Raw genomic sequence first — 18598 nt, forward strand, 5'->3', positions numbered from 1 at the left:
AGTGTTTTTACCTCTAACTGCACAGATCTGTGTAAAACTTTATATGCACACTCCCTAGAGGCCAAGGACAAACCTTTGCCTGGAATTTTTCACATCTACTCTTTATAGCGCCACCAGGAGGCCGACATATGTAAAACACATTTTCTAATATTACTCCTTCAGATTTTATCCAAATTTCACATCGGTACACATGCTCTCCATAGTCAAGTGATCAAGACGGGGTTGTTTGATTTCTCATAATCCATCCTGATTGGCTACTATTGGCTTTTAAAGTTTTCAGGAGTAGCCCGCTACCCGTTTTATACAAATCACCACAACTCTTCAACGCAGCGTCCGATTGCAGTGAAACTGTGCATGCATATTCCCACTAGGCTGAGGAAGAAATACCACTTGACAGTTTTCAAATCAGTGTCATGGTGGCGCTACAACAGGCCAAGTCGCGACACACACACACACACACACACACACACACACACACACACTTCTCCTGGTGGAGACCTGTGCCACTTTTTCTAGTTTAAAGATCCATTTGGACCAGCACCAGGATAGGTGGAGCCTCTGCCACTTTGGCCTTGCGAGGGAGAAGGCGAGTCAGGCTCCTGAAGGAGGGTGTGGCACGCAGCAGGATTTCTTTGAGGCCCGCTCGGAACTCCTGTCGGATCAGACAGTAGAGCACGGGGTTGAGGCAGCTGTTGGTGTGTGCAAGACACACAGTCAGGGGGAAGGCATAGGCCTGTGCATTGTAGAATGCCTTGCTGAAGGGCACAAGGTCAAACTTGATGAGCACGCTCCAGAGCGTCAGGGCCTGATTGGGAAGCCAGCACAGAAAGAATGACAAAACCACAATGGTGACAGATTTGGTGACTTTAGAACAACGCCTGTGTCGGCCCTGCTCGCTCTCCGGGCCGGCAATGCCGGTGACACGCCGGCTGAGCACGAAGCGCAGCAGCAGGAGATAGCAGACGGTGATGATGACCAGAGGGATGAGGAAGCCCACCAGGACCTTCTGCAGTTGATACAGCCCGAGGAGAAGCTGGTTGTCCCAGTTACCTGAGTCCGGGAAGCGCACCAGGCAGAGCTCCTCATCGGACACCTGCACACTGGTGGAGTAGATGGCGTGGGGCAGGGTGGCCATCAGAGACACGACCCAGATCCCCACACTGGTCCACTTGGCTCTGGCTGCCGCCGCTCGTCGGCTGTGCATCTTGAGTGCGGAAGAGATGGAGTAGTAGCGTGCTATGCTCATGGCCGTGAGGAAGAAGACACTGGCGTACATGTTCATGGTGGTGACAGAGCTGATGATCTTGCACATCACCCGGCCGAATGGCCAACGGAAGTCCAGGGCCGTATCCACTGCCCAGAAAGGCAGAGTCAGAACAAACTGCAAGTCTGTGACAGCCAGCCCCATCACAAAGCAATTGATGGAGGACTGTTTCTGCCTGTGTCGCGAGTGGAGCAAATACAAAGCCAGGATGTTCCCTACAAGCCCCAGCGCACACACTATGGAGTAGACAAAAGCTATCATCACCCGCAACACAAAAGAGGAGCCATCTCCAGTTAATTCCATGATAGATTCCTTGGTGAGAAGTTGCAGCCAGCAGTGCAGTGACAGGTTGCACGGGGAGCCTCCACAGTTTCCAAGTCCTGCATCATCCTCTTGTAGCGTTTGATGCTCACATACCTCTGGAGCAACTGTCTGAACTCTACTCTCATTGAGCTGCATGGCTCGACTCTCTCTCACACATCACCCTGCAAAGTTAAATACACAAGAAAAGTTCTACCTAAAAAACATATCTCAGTGTTATTTTTGGACACCCCTGGGTTAGTCCATCTTTGATCTGTGTGAATAATATACAAAATAAAAAACGGCGCACCTATACACGTCACAAAATCCCGTTTCGCTATTGCCTTTCAGACTCGCTCTGTGATGGATTTCTGGGGCTCCACATTCTTTTATACCTTCCACGTGCACGCGCAAAGCACGGCCGCGCGGCTGAAGCGCTTCCTTCCCAGAAGGTCGTTGTGTGTACAAGCCCCATTCATTCACACACCCAGCCGCATCATAATATCCTGGATATTTTCTGACAAGGACTGACAGTCCCGACGGTAATCATGTTTGCAACATTGTTCCGTGTCCGCGAAAATTATCGGTGCGGCGCGTAACAACAGAACTGTATGTTTGAATCCCATTCGCACATTAACAAAACGCTTTCCCTTTATTACCTAATTGGCGTTTAGGACAGAGGGATGGATCATTTAACAAACATGGTTCTGCTCTGCCCAGACTGCCCCCGTTGCTAATGAGTCACACCCCCGAGACAATACACAACGCAAATGACAACCTTGAATTGATTTCTATCTCGATGAGTTTATTAGCCCATGTACTTCAAGTTCACGAGCGTCATGTGAACCATGGAAGTCATATGTTTCAGTGCTACTATAGTTGAATGGAAGTTTGGAACGGGTATAGTGGCGAGCGATCAAGGACGCACATGACGCATCATTTGCACACTCGTCCGTCCGTAGCCTGTGTCACTTTCTAACTTTGGTTCTATTCTATCACAAAAAGAAAACCTGACAGTTTCAGGTAGCCTACGTAAATGCCAGGAGATGACTTTAGTAGCCTATACACCCGACAAGGTTATGTAATTCTAACTTCTAAGGATGCACATAGTCTATAATCTGAGTCTGACAGAGGTCAAGTTTTATGAATGTCTAGACCTCAGACAAAAGGTGGCATGGTTTTAACAAATCCGTCTGTCTGTTCCAGTTATTTCTCCTTTTTTCATGTAGGCTATATGGCTATGCCTATTTATTACAGGGACCTGAAAAAAAAGTCAAAGAAGTTTAGGGAAAAGGGGTTTAGCGGTCACGAAAATGGAGACCCATAGCTCTGGTCCATAGCCCTATGCCGTTCCTGCCGTTGCATTAGAGCTATGGGACTTTCAATTAATTGTTTTTTCACCAAAGAAAAGTCTTGTCTATGGGACTTTCTCTTGGCAATATATTGGCGCAGTGGAGTAACTAAAAGTATATTTCTTCCCGTGAAAAAACAATCATTTTCTGGCCAAAAAGTGCATTTTATATGTGTGATGGGGGTCTCAGATAGCCTGACAATCAGTCTGAATTTTCATTTAGTTTCACTTCATTATTCAGACTGATTAAAGGCAGCAGCTTATGGGATGGGCGTTGTCAAGGCGGCAGTCTTCGGTGATTGGTTCATACCAACCATTCAGAATAGTATAGGAAAGCAGATGACGTTGTTGTCAATCATGAGGCTATGGCTAACCCGTTTGCTAACCAAACAAACACAGCCAACGAGCGCTACTAGTATGTAAACAAAAGCAGTAAAATATGTCGGATGATGTTTATAAAACCTGTCGTTTCTGTAAAGAAAGTATTTGTCATACGCCGATTTAATAGTCAGATTGATACGGTCGTGAGTCACCGCAGTGGGGGCAGCCATGTTTGTTGTCCGACGCTGTCGAGTGACGGGGCTGATGGCCAATCAGCTGCTGTGATCGGATTTTCGAATGACACCGCCGCCGCCGTAGGCAGAGTCACCAGGCCTGAATCGCCAGAACATATTTTCTTAATGGGCGTGGCTAGCGATTCAGGGCTGGAGCCAGGCTAGGTCTCAGAGTGCATCCACCGGGGAAAGTAGTCTAATGACCAAAATCGTCATTGTATTGGCGAGTAGAGAAAACGATATGGCATTAGGACTATGGACCAGAGCTAGAGTGACACTATGGCCTATAGCGTCATTATACACTTAGTCTGCAATTGAAATGAAAACTGAACATTATTCCACACTCAAAAATAACTCAAAATGCAAATGAACTGAGCGTGTTGTAGATGTGTTTTTTTCGCCTAAGCGTGAACGTTTTGAACGAATGCAAGGACAAGAAATAAAGCATGGCTCAAATACTAATATTAATGAGACTCAATAGGCACCACCATAGAGTGAGATCTGACATTGTCCAAAATCTGCGATAAGCTGCGATCACAGACTATCAGGCTAATGTCTGGGTCTCTGCATGGGACAATATATGTCTGGGCCATGGCCACACATGATACAGGATAAAAGATCATGATCCTAATAGCCTTAAATAAAATGCATATTCCATGCCATGACATTTATCTTGCAGTCGGTTAGGCTGGCATGTTTGAGGGGCGCCATTATGTCCAGCTTTGAGGATTTGTATAAACACTAACATTGTCCTAACACAAACATTGAATGCCATTGAATGGCCAGTTTTGAGTGACATTTAAAATGGTCAAATAAATAATTGTAATTGATTTAAAGTTATAGCCTGTGCAAGGACACCCCATAGTGCTGAGAAAAAAATAAAACAGAAATTATTATTATTAAAGGGACCAAGTACATCTTATTGTTTTTGCCTTTTTTTCTCTTCTCCTCCTCCTTCCACCAAAAATAGCAGTTCTGGCTGAACCGTGCAGTCGTGGTAATATGATAGAAGGCCATGACAAACGGTGACTATACGAAGCCCATGACCATTGGCCAAAGGGTGGCACTCTCAAGTTCAGTCTTCCATTTCTATGGCTTATTGTGCGCATTGCTTATTGCCTTCTTTCTTGGTCCCGCCTTATCTCTGCTTGCAGCTATATTTATTAATATTATAAGATTAAGATCTTGCCATTCATGGAGTTACATTATGGCAAGGTAACTACACTAAAAGAGCAAAATAAACTTCACTGCTGTACATGAGTTGATTGCTTCCTCTATCTACAGTTCAGCTGCATGCCGGCAAGTACACATTCTGACAACGGCATCAAAACACATATTGAAAATGTATTTCCTTTAGAAGATAGCCCCATACATGTTTTAGAGTCCTCTAAAACATGTATGTACATATGAGGATTATGAAAACTATTCGTCCCTGCACCATTCAACTTGAAGTTGAAGGCAATTATGGATAGGAACATGTCTGATGTCTCTGAATATCTGAAATAGGCCTACTGGGGAGAATTGAATAATTTTTTCACACCAGTCAACTTAAAGTTGAACTTGGAGTAAAAAGTCAGCCAGAGTCAGCCAAAGAGAAAAAAAAGAGCGAAACAACAAATGAAGAAGGCCAAAATAAACAGACAAATCCAGACTCCAAGGGCAAGCATGGACAGACAGATCAGGAAGGCAAAAACAGGGTACAGAAAAACAAGACACAACAACATACTGTGACTATCTCCACAGCCCGGGTAATGAGATGAGATGTGATGTACTTTATCTCTGCTGGGAAATTGATGCGTTACAGCAGCATAATGTAAAACAAATCACACCCGTGTGAAGTGAGGGGCGCTAATATATTAAAGTCTAACTCATGTTGCTATGATTAGGTGATGTAAAACAAAACGGTGTCAAAACAAAGATTAGATTCTCTTTATTGTTAATGGGATTTAATGTTTGTGTTAGGGACAAGATGAAATACATTTTCCCTTCATTGTCAATGGCGTTTTTAAAACAAACATTGAACTAAAAACAAACATTAAACCTACATGTATATAGGAGAGGCTAAACAACCAGTGTCAAACGGACAGATAGAAAATACATCGGATACAACAAGACAAGGACCACACCACAGACACAGGACCGCATTGGGGGAGACAGTTCTTATGTCTCTCAAGAACAAAGTCTGAGCAAGGTTCAAGGTTGACTTGTTGTTGATCGTGTACAGGTACAAAAGAGTAAAATCAAATTTCGTTTGGCTTCCTTCAGACAAAGCAGCAGCAGCATGACGATAACAGTAGAATAGTAAGAAAAAAGAAACAAAAGTCTTGTCATATTGTATGTAGCATTGTCAAATCAAATGTACATTTTTTCTTCCAGTGGCTGCTATCTAACTTGTCACAGTGTATCCTATATCTACGTGCAATAGACTTTTACAACTTTTCTATGTACATCGGAGGGGGGGGGGCTGTCGTTATCGAGTCTTCTCAGGAAGTAGAGGCTTTCTTCACCATCCGCTCTGGTGAGATCCTCAGTGATGTGCACCCCCAATAATTTGAACTCTGCCCCATTCCACTGCAGTAGCCTACCCCTGATCTGGATGAGAGAGTGTTCTCTGGGAGGTCTCCTGTAGTCTGGGCCTTGTCCTCAGTATTTCCCCGACCCCCAAAATATATATTCGTGCGGTGTGCGGTGGGGCAAAGATATTACAAACATACACAGGCGCAGCACTGCCCTCAGACTACCTGCATGCAGCCCCTCCCCTACTCGCTCTGTCTGACGCTCACACACGCATAGAGAACACACACACACACACACACACACACACACACACACAGCTGTCTTTTCTCCTGAGTTTCCTCCTATCCTACTCTGCTGCGTTCTTAACTGTTTGTAGAAGAAGGGATACAGACCTGCCACAGCCAGTGATGTGCACCTCACTCACTGAGACAAAAGTGCTGTGCTTTATACTAAGGTGTGGTGATGATTGCTGATTCCAAACTGGTGTGACTGAGTGAGTGAGTGAGTGATCGGTGTGATGAGCTGTGAACTGATGCAGATGGTACCGTGACCATACAAATGCATGCAAACTGATGCAGATGGTACCGTGACCATACAAATACAGAGATACAAATACAGACATACAATTATAAACCTGGGTTACAACAACACTAGGTATAATATCACAGTAAAGATGATAATAATCTAATATGATGTGTGTAGTTCTTTATAGATATAGCCTCTTAATTTTGATCTCAAAGTGCACCAGATTGAAGCATTTACATCGCTAAGGCGGGGGCCTGCCTATAGTCGAAGATCAGCTCTTTTGTTTTGTCAACGTTGAGAGTTTATTCTACAGTTTGGGAGCCAGAAGGGAGAAGAGTCTAGGACATTGGTTCCAAAAACCTTTTAGCCCGTGACCCAAAAGAGACCCACTGTTTGGGAAACAGTGGTCTAGATCATGTGGATCATTGTTTAGGGTATTTTAAGAAAGGCTCACAGTCAGTCAGTATTCCTCCGTTAGTGGAACAGATGTGGAGTGTACAATTATTGTGTTTACTGTTTTATAGTTCTACTGTTTTATAGTTGATATATTGTATCTGAGTATTCACTGTTTCATGTCATTGCGACGGTATAGTCACATTATCATTCTTGTTCTTAATAATTTTGGCTGTTTAGATAATACAAAAAAATATGTAATTGATTGTGTGCTGGCGGCTTCGAAGAGGAGCTGGAGAAAAAACTAGTTCAGTGCTAGTAAAAGCACTGAACCCAGACTGTGACTGTGTCTGCTGCATTGTTGCGCACTAGAAGATGGAGGTTACAATGGTGCCGTGACCCATCAACAATTGGACACTGGACGGAGACAACCTCCAGGGGATGCAGAAAGCCTTCACAGAAAAGTCACAGGTTTCTTTCACTAAGCGATAGTGCGCACACAAAGTTGAGTAAAAACGCTGGCAGTGAAGCAGGTATATAATTAAGTAAATGTGTTAAAAACAGCTTCTCTTGATAAACCCCACAAGTATAATGTACAAGAATAATTAAATTGAATTTTCACCCCAAAGAAAAAGGACAACAGAAAACAAAACAAACAAACCTTAAATACAGGATCAATAAAAGACAGACAAAACAGTAGACAACATCCGACAAACAATTAGTAGGCCTACATGATACAATCACAGTATACTTTTAAATCAAAAGTCCAGCAGACCTCACACAGAGACGGATTACATTTCTGAATGAATTGAAAGAATGGACCCCATGTCCTCCCAAACTTATCGGAAGAACCATTTAAGGAGAGTCTAATCTTTTCCAGTTTTACACAGTACAAGGTGTCCCTAATCCAGTGAGTGTGACAAGGGGAAGTGGGCGATTTCCAGTTGATCAAGATTAGTCTCCTAGCTAACAGAGTGACAAAAGCCAAAACATCCCTCTCTGGTTTAGAGAGTGACAGTACTGAGGGGAAAACACCAAACAGAGCCCCCAAAGGTGTGGGCTCCACTCTTTGCCCGACTGTCGCTGATATGGAATTAAAGATATCTGTCCAATATTTGTGTAGAGAAGGGCAGAGGCAGAACGTATGGATGAGGTCTGCAGGAGCTTGCCGACATCTATCACACTGAATAATAAATTACATTGAAATAAGAGCATGCCTTGCACAAATAGAGGACCCATGTACCCGATGTAGAATTGTATCCCAAACCTCCTCAGTTATCTCCTCTCCTATGTCCCCCTCCCAACGAGCTTTTAAGGAATCCAAAGACTCCGGGCACTGCAAACAGCAAATCTCATCATAAATGCATGAGATTGCACCCTTCAAAGTTGGCAACGGAGTCAGAAGCTTGAATGGTGCAGCTGGCAATCTCATGCATGGGTGTCTATAATAGAGTCATTAGGTAAATTTGGAAATGTTTTCTGAACAAGACTACGGACCTGTAAATATCTAAAAGAAATTCTGTTTGGGAAGTGTATATTCGTCTGAGAGTTGCTGAAAGGATGCAAAGATCTTCTCCATATATAAGTCTTTAAAAGTATGAATACCAAGACTTTTCAAGGTTAAGAAGGCACAGTCTATCAAAGAGGGATGAAAAATAGGGTTAGCTGCTATTGGGGCATTGAATGAGAGTGAGTGCAATCCGAATTGGCGTCTAAATTGGATCAATATTTGTAGTGTATAGAGCCGTTGAGGAGAGAATGGGACAGTATGTTAAAGCCTTCAGTGATACTGCTCTACTGGACCCACCGAGTTTGCCTCCATGGCCAACCACTTTGGAGGGGGTTCCGCTATTTCATATAAAATCCAATATTGGAAGATCCTAATGTTGGAAGCCCAGTAGTAAAACCTAAAGTTAGGCAGAGCCATTCCAACAAGATATTTGGGGGAGTCTATTCATTTCAATGGGAGAATGAACGTGAACACAGCTTCTTTAGCCCCATGGTCACTGAACTAAATATTGGACCCGATCATCACAAGGCACACAATATTTCCAAGATCTTCATACTAAAATTGCTTTGTTCAGCAAGACAAATAAGGAGAAAATCTTTGTTATCGACCTTTCTCTAGCCTAGCGACACATTCTCGCAGGATTTTGTTTAAAAATCTAAATGTACTGTCTATCTAATCTAATAACGTTCATATTCACAATCGGGTCATTCACAAATAAATGCTTTTCAATATAAAGACAAGTTTGATTGACATCGTCTGTCACAATGCCAAAACTTTGTGCAGCAGCTACAGTAGGATGTAATCTGTCGGAGGAGAAGCAAACCATGCCTATTTAGGAGACCATTTGTAGGATTTATGTAAGATTTTGCCTCTAGTGGCTCCAACGGGAACTTATATCAACAATCTTTGATATGGTCATACTGTAGATATTCAAAAAAATTGATGCCGGCCTGGGCCATGGCTCAATGGTCCAGGCACCTTGACTGGTAATCTAGTCTGGCAGTGTGCCGCGGGTTCAACTCCCGATCCCGACGGCCTTTACTGCATGTCTTCCCCCCATCTCTCTCCCCATTTCCTGTCCCTCCATAAAAAATATAAAATAAAGGCGAAAGCCACAAAAAAAAAAGATGCCTCATTGGCCGCTGCAGTTCATTGGAGCGATGTGTCTCCAATGAATGTTGCAGGCAACATGGAGCTTGCCAGAGCCGAAGGAGATGTCTATAGACTATTCATTTCAAGGCTACCGAGTTTGGGAAGTTTAGCATGACATGCGGGCACTGTAGCCGTTTAAGTATTGATGTATTCTAAGTATTGTTCCGTTCAGTGTGAGAGGACCTCAGTGGAAATAAGTTTTCAGACTTTCCTGTGGAACTCCTTGAATCGTGATTATAATGTTTTTTATAAATGCTTTTCTATTTAAATTAAATCAAATGAAATGTTATGATTCAGTTGTCCTTGGAGCAGCCACAGTATATATGATTCACTGCCCTGAACTACTGTACCTGTATGTACAGATGTGTGTGTGTGTGTGTGTGTGTGTGTGTGTGTGTGTGTGTGTGGCCGTGCTCATACTGTATGCCTGTATGGACACTCATACATACAGACAAACACTTCTTGGAACGGCTGGCAACATTCCAAAATGTAAATGAAATCATACCATTTACAGTAGCCTACATGACCATAATTCTGCCACATAATTATATATATTTTTTCCCCGATGCAAATTTAAAAGCAAATCTCTTTAATCTGTGCATTTCTTTGCTTCTCTCTAAATGACAGTAAGGCTGTGTAACATGAAGATAAAATAGATTGTTTTAGGCCGTTGGAGTGACCCGTTGTGATAATTATGACACAGTGTCCGGTTACAGAGACCTTCACTGTATTTACACTGTGTGTGTGTGTGTGTGTGTGTGTGGTGGGTGGTGTAGTGGAGTGCATGGGCTTTGTAGTTGTGTGTGCTGTAATCTGAATTCACTGAGTTCATGGTCGACTATAAAATTAAATAAATGCTAGTGAACACCATGCATCAACTGCTTGTGTTGTGGGTATTGTTGAATGAGTATACATGCCATTATAATTTGGTAAAATATCCAAACAACGTTGTTTTTCCTTCCATTTATTTAATAATCTCCTAATTTTAAAATGAACAAATAACGTATGTATTTCTTCTAGCTTTGCAATGAATATATTAAGTGAGGAGTAAGGAGATTTATATATTTTATGATTTTAATAGATTTTAATATTTTGAGCTATTAAAATGCAATAGGCCTATAGCACATTAACCTCTTATGCCATTTCTTATCCAAGAAGACACACAATCTGGACTAGAAGTAACCTGTGCACCTTCTCTCTCATGTTCTCCAGTAAAGGTCCAGTCCTATTTTGAGTATACTAGACCAGTGGTTCTCAAAGTGGGGTCCTGTGAACCCAGGGGTCCTTGTGGGTGACAAAATTGTTGAATTTAGCATCGACATGTATTTTAATTCTGTAACCCTGTAATTATGATTCACAAATGTAAAATCACACCCGTGTGAACTGAGGTAGTCACATACAGTAGGTGAACCAACACATATGTAGACACATAGGTGAACACGGACATTGCTGTTCCTTGGAGTGGTTGCACCACTCAAAAATAGCTGATCTACAAGCTCACAACACATCGCATATTCAATGTTTCAAAAATATTTGAAAAATCCTTAAAAAATGGTGTACTGTACTAGACCCTTCAGGCCACGGCCTATAGTCCATGGGATAGACCAGATAGTGGTACCATTTGAGTGGGCAAAACCTTACCTATATATTAAATTGCTTGTAGGGTCAATACAAGTAAATTAATATACCGTCGACAGTGGCAATGGTTTTGTCCTCTTCCTGCATTCCATTTCTATTGCCAGTAGTAGTTCTCTATCTTTCTCTGCTGTATCTGAGACTAGGGCAATGGGATGTATCTGAGACTAGGGCAATGGGATGTATCTGAGACTAGGGCAATGGGATGTATCTGAGACTAGGGCAATGGGATGTATCTGAGACTAGGGCAATGGGATGTATCTGAGACTAGGGCAATGGGATGTATCTGAGACTAGGGCAATGGGATGTATCTGAGACTAGGGCAATGGGATGTATCTGAGACTAGGGCAATGGGATGTATCTGAGACTAGGGCAATGGGATGTATCTGAGACTAGGGCAATGGGATGTATCTGAGACTAGGGCAATGGGATTTGCGTAGTCAAGGTCAGTAATCATGATGGGGGTTTCTCAAAGTGGGTGCCATGGAACTCTGGGGTAACACAAGCTCAGAGGTGCCGCAGGATAGACCCTTAATAACACAGAACTGCGTCGCGCTGCACTTTTCGACATTTTTCCACATTCGTTTTTGACCTCCACCAAATTGCTCACCATGCAAAACAATTACCAAAAATAGCAGATCTACAAGCTCACAAGCTTCACAGAAGAATCACAACTAGAATTTGTCCATCCATAGTGAATCTATGGCGAAGACGGATTCAATCAAACAGTGTAATAAAGGAGAATGTAAACTGACAATTTGCCCAAATTCAAACCAAAAACGAGGGACGAAATGAAAACAAATTTTACCGCTTCATAACAAAATGTACCATTTCTCCACTTTCCCAAAGAGTAACGAGATATTGATTTAATAAGTGTTAAGAGCGTTTGAATTTCCCCAATTCTCTTTCAAATTAGGAAACAATTTAGTTAATGTGAAGTTGAAAGCCAGCTAAGGAATCCGTCACCCAAACACCAACTACAATACGTTTATCTGGGTTGCCTTCACACTTTGAAGCTCCCATTTGAAGATTAAAGGGGTTACAGATGGAGGGCATTTCTTTAATGGACCCTTTCACCCTCAGCTTGAACCAGTCTGGTTGTAGAGAAGTCCTGCCCCATGGGATGTGATTCATCAACCACTGGTTTAAAGTGATGATTAGAGTCACTGGTGGCCAATAGACTTCCTCCCTGATTGAAGACGCACAGACACAGAAAAGAAGCAGAGAGAGAGAGAGAGAGAGAGAGAGAGAGAGGGAGATAGGGGTACTAGGTAGACTAGGAGGGGGGGTGGGGGGTCCCTGCCCTTTTGCCCCAAAGTGCATGGCTGAGGGAAGTAGGGGTGCTGGAGGGGCTGGAGCACCCCCTACCCCCAGGCACAGGGGAAAATAATCATTTTACTCAAAACAGATTTCTGTTACTAGGCCTAATAAATAAGCTGACCTTATAAATCGAACACCCAATAGGGTTTAATGGGCAGCTACTTTGATGTGTGCTTTATTAACTTATCTTTCTTAGAATGTTAAAAATCTGAGTCTGTCTTTATAGAGGGGTCCTAGAGACCTGCACAGGTCAGGTTGTCTTTAATGTTTAGATCCAGACGGATCCCACATACTTAATATATTGGTACTGTTAATTTTGTGTTTTTATATATTTGTTTACCGTTTCTTGTTTAATAAATACCATGCTTCTTGTAGTAGAAAAAACTATGTAACAGCAAAATTAACGATGTAACTGTCTTGTATGAGGTAAACCGAGTTAAATCGAGGTGCACCCGGACCGCTATGTGCGTGACACCTAGGTCCTCTTTATAAGTGACACCTACACAGTGTTCTCTAGATTTACGCTGAAGAAGGCTCTCTGGCCGAAACGTCCTTACTGTTTGCTGCTGGGGGGAAACAAAATAAAGCTTTAATCCTTCCAGGACACAACGTGATCGAGTGCTTGTCAGGGACCGAGTTGATTGGAAGGAGAGACACAGGGAAACTTGTTGTGGGTTTAAATAAAAAGTTCATTTTTTTGTATTTGTATTTCTTCTTTGTTTCAAATAATAGTTTCAACGAATAACAGAAATGTGTGCCCAAAACAAAATGAGATCAACTTAAATATATCTACGAACTGAACGACACAACTAATCTAACCAGAATGGCACATGAGGGGGACATAATAGGGATGGGTCAAACCATTAGAAACACAAGGGGGGTAAATACAAAGACTGCAACTTAAACACACTATCAACAACCCCTGTCCCTCCCCATGGTGCAGAAAGACTGTGGTGCAGTCCGATTGTCCCCAGCAGCTGCCAATGTGGAGCAGCTGGCTCCCCTTGCTCTGGCCAGCCAATCAGTGAACTAAAAACTCAGTCAGCTCAAAATGTAAATAAACAGACAAAACTAAATAATAAATTGTCATCTTAGCTGTGTGTCTTGTGTGTAGTTATTTCAATGTGTTTGTGTGTTGCGTGTATGTAGAACATCAAGAGAATGTATATAAACTAAACAAATAGACAAAAAGGAAAAAGTCACCATACAGTATATAGGCTGTCTCAATGTGGGGCTGCTGAGGCAGCCCTCACAGTGCTGGCATTCTTTTCTATACACAAACTTTGTCCTAACACAAACATTAAATGCCATTGATAATGAATGGCCAGTTTTGAGTGTTTGTGTAAATACCAACATTAAAAGCTGGACACAAGATGTGATTGGCTAGCCCCGCTCCGAACCCTACGTAAAGTGTCTGACAATTGGATGACTTTACACGTAGGGTCGCGTCCCATCTCTCCCACGCTAAATGGAATACAGACGTACATACGTTCAGGAACGGCCATGCTGCGCTTTATTGATGGGGGTTAGATGTTTCAAAAGAAGCATATAGGAGCTGTTGTAAGTAAGTGTTACCGTTATTATTATAGTAGTATACCGGTAGTAGTATAATCTTTAAATAATAAAAGGTAGGAAATGGGTTTTGCTGCAGTCAACTTAAATAACTCGAATGCTTACATCTGTGAGAGCCGACAAACGTGTCCTCATTTCATTTCAGTGAACCTTGTTGCGCATTGGCCTTACACCAGGGTATATATAACGCTGTGCTAAATGGGACCATGAAATGGGACAGAAAACGATGTCTGGGATGGAATGATCAACGCTCCCGGGGAGGAGTGGCAGACAGATGAGTGGAAATTGGAAGTGGAAATTTTAATAATATTAAACCATAATAATATAAACCATGCATATCACCGGATGAAAACACATTCCATTACAAGAGATTCAGGAGACACCTGCTACCTTGGTTGCAATTGTTTTTAGTTTAGTTTTAAGGGTTTTTTTGAGGGGCGCTAGCCCCTCCTATATTCAGCTATTAGTGTAGATTTTTGTCTTACACAAACATAAAATTCCTGTTGACAATGAATGGAGAATTTATATGTGGACGAGCAAACCGACATGTTACGACACGACATGATGATGTACGATGATAAGAGCACCCCTCACTTCACACGGGTGTGATTATTTTAATGCTGATGAAATGTATATATTACATTATATTTATATTTAAAGGAGTAGTTCACCCAAAACATTACTTATCTTCTATCAATTACACACCCCATGAAGCCTTGAATTAATGGAGATTTAGTTTTTGTCACATTCCTATAAGCCAATAATTTGATGACCGGCATTGAGTGACTATTGAGTAATAATCAGAACAGTAATCCTGGTCATGGCCTTAGATTGATGGGAAAGGAACTGGTTGGAATAACGTGTTCCTTCCACGCACTACATCCAACCGGGGATACTCACCTGTCAGTTGAAAAGAAGCGGCTTGAAGTCATAATGCATGCACTGAAGGAAGCATGAGGTTAGTCCATTTCTCTCCCTCTCCCCATGGTTGGCAGAGGGAGCGTGTAGCGAACCAGGCTGGACAAAGAGGTTGAAGGCCGACTGATGATGTGAAGATTCTTTAATGGATCAACGTGAAAACTAAAAGCAAGACACAAACATATAATCAATACAGGAAGACATATTCAATAATGTGAGGCATTCATATAAACAAATAAGTTTACAAATAACCAATAAAAGTTTCATATCAAAACATAATACCATATAAACAAACCAATAAAACAAGATCCCACAACAATATGACACAAACCAATAACCATAAAAATGACATTCACCTTGTTCCCTCTCCAGCTAGGTGCTAACTTGTTGATGGGTGTCCCAATACCATGATGTTACTCAACCATGTAGTTCTCCAGGGAGGTCACTAAAACCAATAAATCATATAATTAAAATCCGGCAGTTCCATTTCCATTTCATTTGTTCTTTTGTTGGTCTGTACTCACTTGATCTGTTTGGTGTTCCATTTCATCCTGTTGGTTTAGGCTTTCAAAGATCATGGTGGAGCACATGAGGAACAAACATTTTTCTCTCTCACTGATGCATGCTGGGCTTTCTTTATAAGACTGAAAGACTCTGGTTAGTGAGCAAGCTTCCTGTTCCTTTCAAAATAAGAGCCTTTCCTCCATTCCCTTCCGGGGTCCGTTACAGAGCGTAGTGCCCAGGATTACACCAGACAATTAGCCTGGGAAGCATTCCTTTTCGGGTTTATGACCCGGTCGGGAGCGGATGGTAACTTACACCATGTAGTCACTGGTTTGTATTTTTGTCATCAGGCAGGAAAACACAACTGGAATAAGAACTATGCCCAGAAGAATTCCCTGCGATCATAATTGCATCGTTGATGCGGTGTAGTTTCTCTGATTTTTAAAATACAAAATAAATATCAATGTGAGTGTACTTTCCAAACTATTTAGCATCTGTATACCTTTGTTATCTCTAATTCTACTGTAGTCCACGTGCAGTCTCATATGTATTTTGTAAACTGCACCAATACCAACAACTGGCATAATCCAACGATGATTTCTACATGGGAGAAATTTGCATGGGAGCTTGCTCAGGAAAGGAAGGAAATGACAGCCAGGTTATGAAATAGTGAAATCATGGGAAAGTTAAGAAACCTTCATCCCCTAATCTAGTTTAATCTAAAGTATGTTGACAAACCAGATGATCTGTGCTGTAGACAGAGTGCAGTCAGTCAGTAAGAAGCCAGATAATAGGCTCTGTGCTGTGGACACAGAGTGCAGTCAGTCAGTAAACAACTGACTTCTCTTCCACTCATGGGGTCATCGCTTGTGGTGGCCAATTTGGTGAAAATAGTATTTTTGTTTTGGACAAAAATGAGTAGACAAACTGGAACCAAACGGGTTCTTGTACACTCTCAGCGTGTCCTTTACAATTTACAATTTAGGCATTTAGAATCCAGCTAGAGCGACAAGAACAACACAAGGTAATACATCAAATAGCCTACATAGAAATAGTCAACTAGGATCATAAGTAAACTAAGAACCTCACACCAGTCTAACTAACAGTATAGAATATCTGTACAATTAAACTTTAAGTAAACAATATATATGCTATAATTTACATAAATATAAAATCTAAATTACATATTTTAGCCTTTGCATGAGCCTGCAAGGTCATTGTGGCTAGGCCAAGTGCAGGATTTTAATTACACTTCACTTGTGCACTTGTCCTGCACCTAATTTGTCACCGCAGTGCACTTGTCCTTAATAAAATTAAGGACAAGTTAAGTGACTGAGCTATATTAAAGTGTAACTCATGTTGATATGGTGATGTAAAACAAACGGTGCAAACACAAACATTAAACGCCATTAACAATAAAGAGACAATATGACGTAAATGACACATTATTGTACATTTTCCCTTCATTGTCAATGCGTTTACAAAACAAACATTGAACTAAAGACGAACATTAAACCTGTGTATAGGAGGAGCTAGCGCCCCTCAAAAACAAAACGTTTTAGAAACGCTGTACTGGTATAGACTCCTATAAGGCAGGGATACTCAAATAGATTTACCTGTGGGCCACATTACTAATGGCAAGGGGCCAGGGGCCAGTAGATAAAATTACGACATTAATGATACTTGATAACTTCTCTCTTTCAATTGCTTTATTTTCGCAAAATGTATCAAAGTACAATGTGCATGCACACAATATGTAAATAAATAAATGTGTTACATTTTCTTGCATAAACACAAAGAGCTGTTTCCATAACTGCACAAATTATTGCACATAACATGAGTAGCTGTTATAATAACATAACATGAGTAGCTCTTTGCCTGCCTGCCTGCCTGCCTGCCTGCCTGTCTGTCTGTCTGTCTGTCCATGAGTAGTTATTTGTCTGTCTGTCTATGAGTAGCTGTCTGCCTGCCTGTCTATGAGTAGCTGTCTGTCTGCCTGCCTGCCTGTCCAATTGTCCATGAGTAGCTGTCTGTCTGCCTGTCTGAGTAGCTGTCTGCCTGCCTGCCTAATTGTCCATGAGTAGCTGTCTGTCTGCCTGTCTATGAGTAGCTGTCTGCCTGCCTGCCTAATTGTCCATGAGTAGCTGTCTGTCTGCATGTCTATGAGTAGCTGTCTGCCTTCCTGCCTGTCCAATTGTCCATGAGTAGCTGTCTGTCTGTCTATGAGTAGCTGTCTGCCTGCCTGCCCAATTGTCTATGAGTAGCTGTCTGTCTGTCTATGAGTAGCTGTCTGCCTTCCTGCCTGTCCAATTGTCCATGAGTAGCTGTCTGTCTGTCTATGAGTAGCTGTCTGCCTTCCTGCCTGTCCAATTGTCCATGAGTAGCTGTCTGCCTGCCTGTCCAATTCTCCATGAGTAGCTGTCTGTCTGCCTGTCTATGAGTAGCTGTCTGTCTGACTGCCTGCCTGTCCAATTCTCCATGAGTAGCTGTCTGTCTGTCTGCCTGTCTATGAGTAGCTGTCTGCCTGCCTGCCAGCCAGCAAGTTGGTTAACAGAAAATAAATTGTTATGGCTGAGTAAAATAAAATACAATAAACACAATTTGCCTGAAAATAGATTACCCAGCTATGACCTTTTTCATGAAAAAAAATGAGTAGTGATATGGCTGACTGAGTAAAATAAAACAATCTACCTGAAAATAGATAGGTATAAGTGAAGAGCAATTTCCGCAATTTCCGCAATTACCATTTCCGCAATTTCCGCAATTTCCATTTCCGCAATTTCCGCAATTTCCATTTCCTCAATTTCCTCAATTTCCATTTCCGCAATTTCCCCCCCCCCAAGCTTTTATTTTCGTTCGAGTAATAGTACAACTCTAATAGTATTACTTATAATAATGTAATTAAAGATAACTTCATTCAGATTTATTTATTTTTATTTCATTTTCCAGATTTTCTTTTCTTTTTTTTTTTAGATTTTCATTGGTGGGCCAGTCATAATGGTCCCGCGGGCCTGAGGTTGAGTATCACTGCTATAAGGTGCCAATCATAGTCTCATAGTAAATCAGTGTCATACATATTTTGA

General features: G+C 41.9%; 1 protein-coding gene across 1 annotated transcript; it reads right to left on the bottom strand.

The window, feature by feature from the left end:
* Positions 1 to 517: 517 nt before the first annotated feature.
* Positions 518 to 1723, bottom strand: rxfp3.2b (relaxin family peptide receptor 3.2b; the record flags this gene model as incomplete). Its single annotated transcript, XM_080770513.1, has 1 exon — positions 518 to 1723. The coding sequence occupies one exon, from the start codon at positions 1721 to 1723 to the stop codon at positions 518 to 520; it is 1206 nt and encodes a 401-aa protein (XP_080626639.1).
* Between the last annotated feature and the right edge of the window lie 16875 nt (positions 1724 to 18598).

The sequence above is a fragment of the Protomyctophum bolini genome, assembly GCF_963924005.1.
Source record: "Protomyctophum bolini genome assembly, chromosome: 8".
Lineage (NCBI taxonomy): Eukaryota > Metazoa > Chordata > Actinopteri > Myctophiformes > Myctophidae > Protomyctophum > Protomyctophum bolini.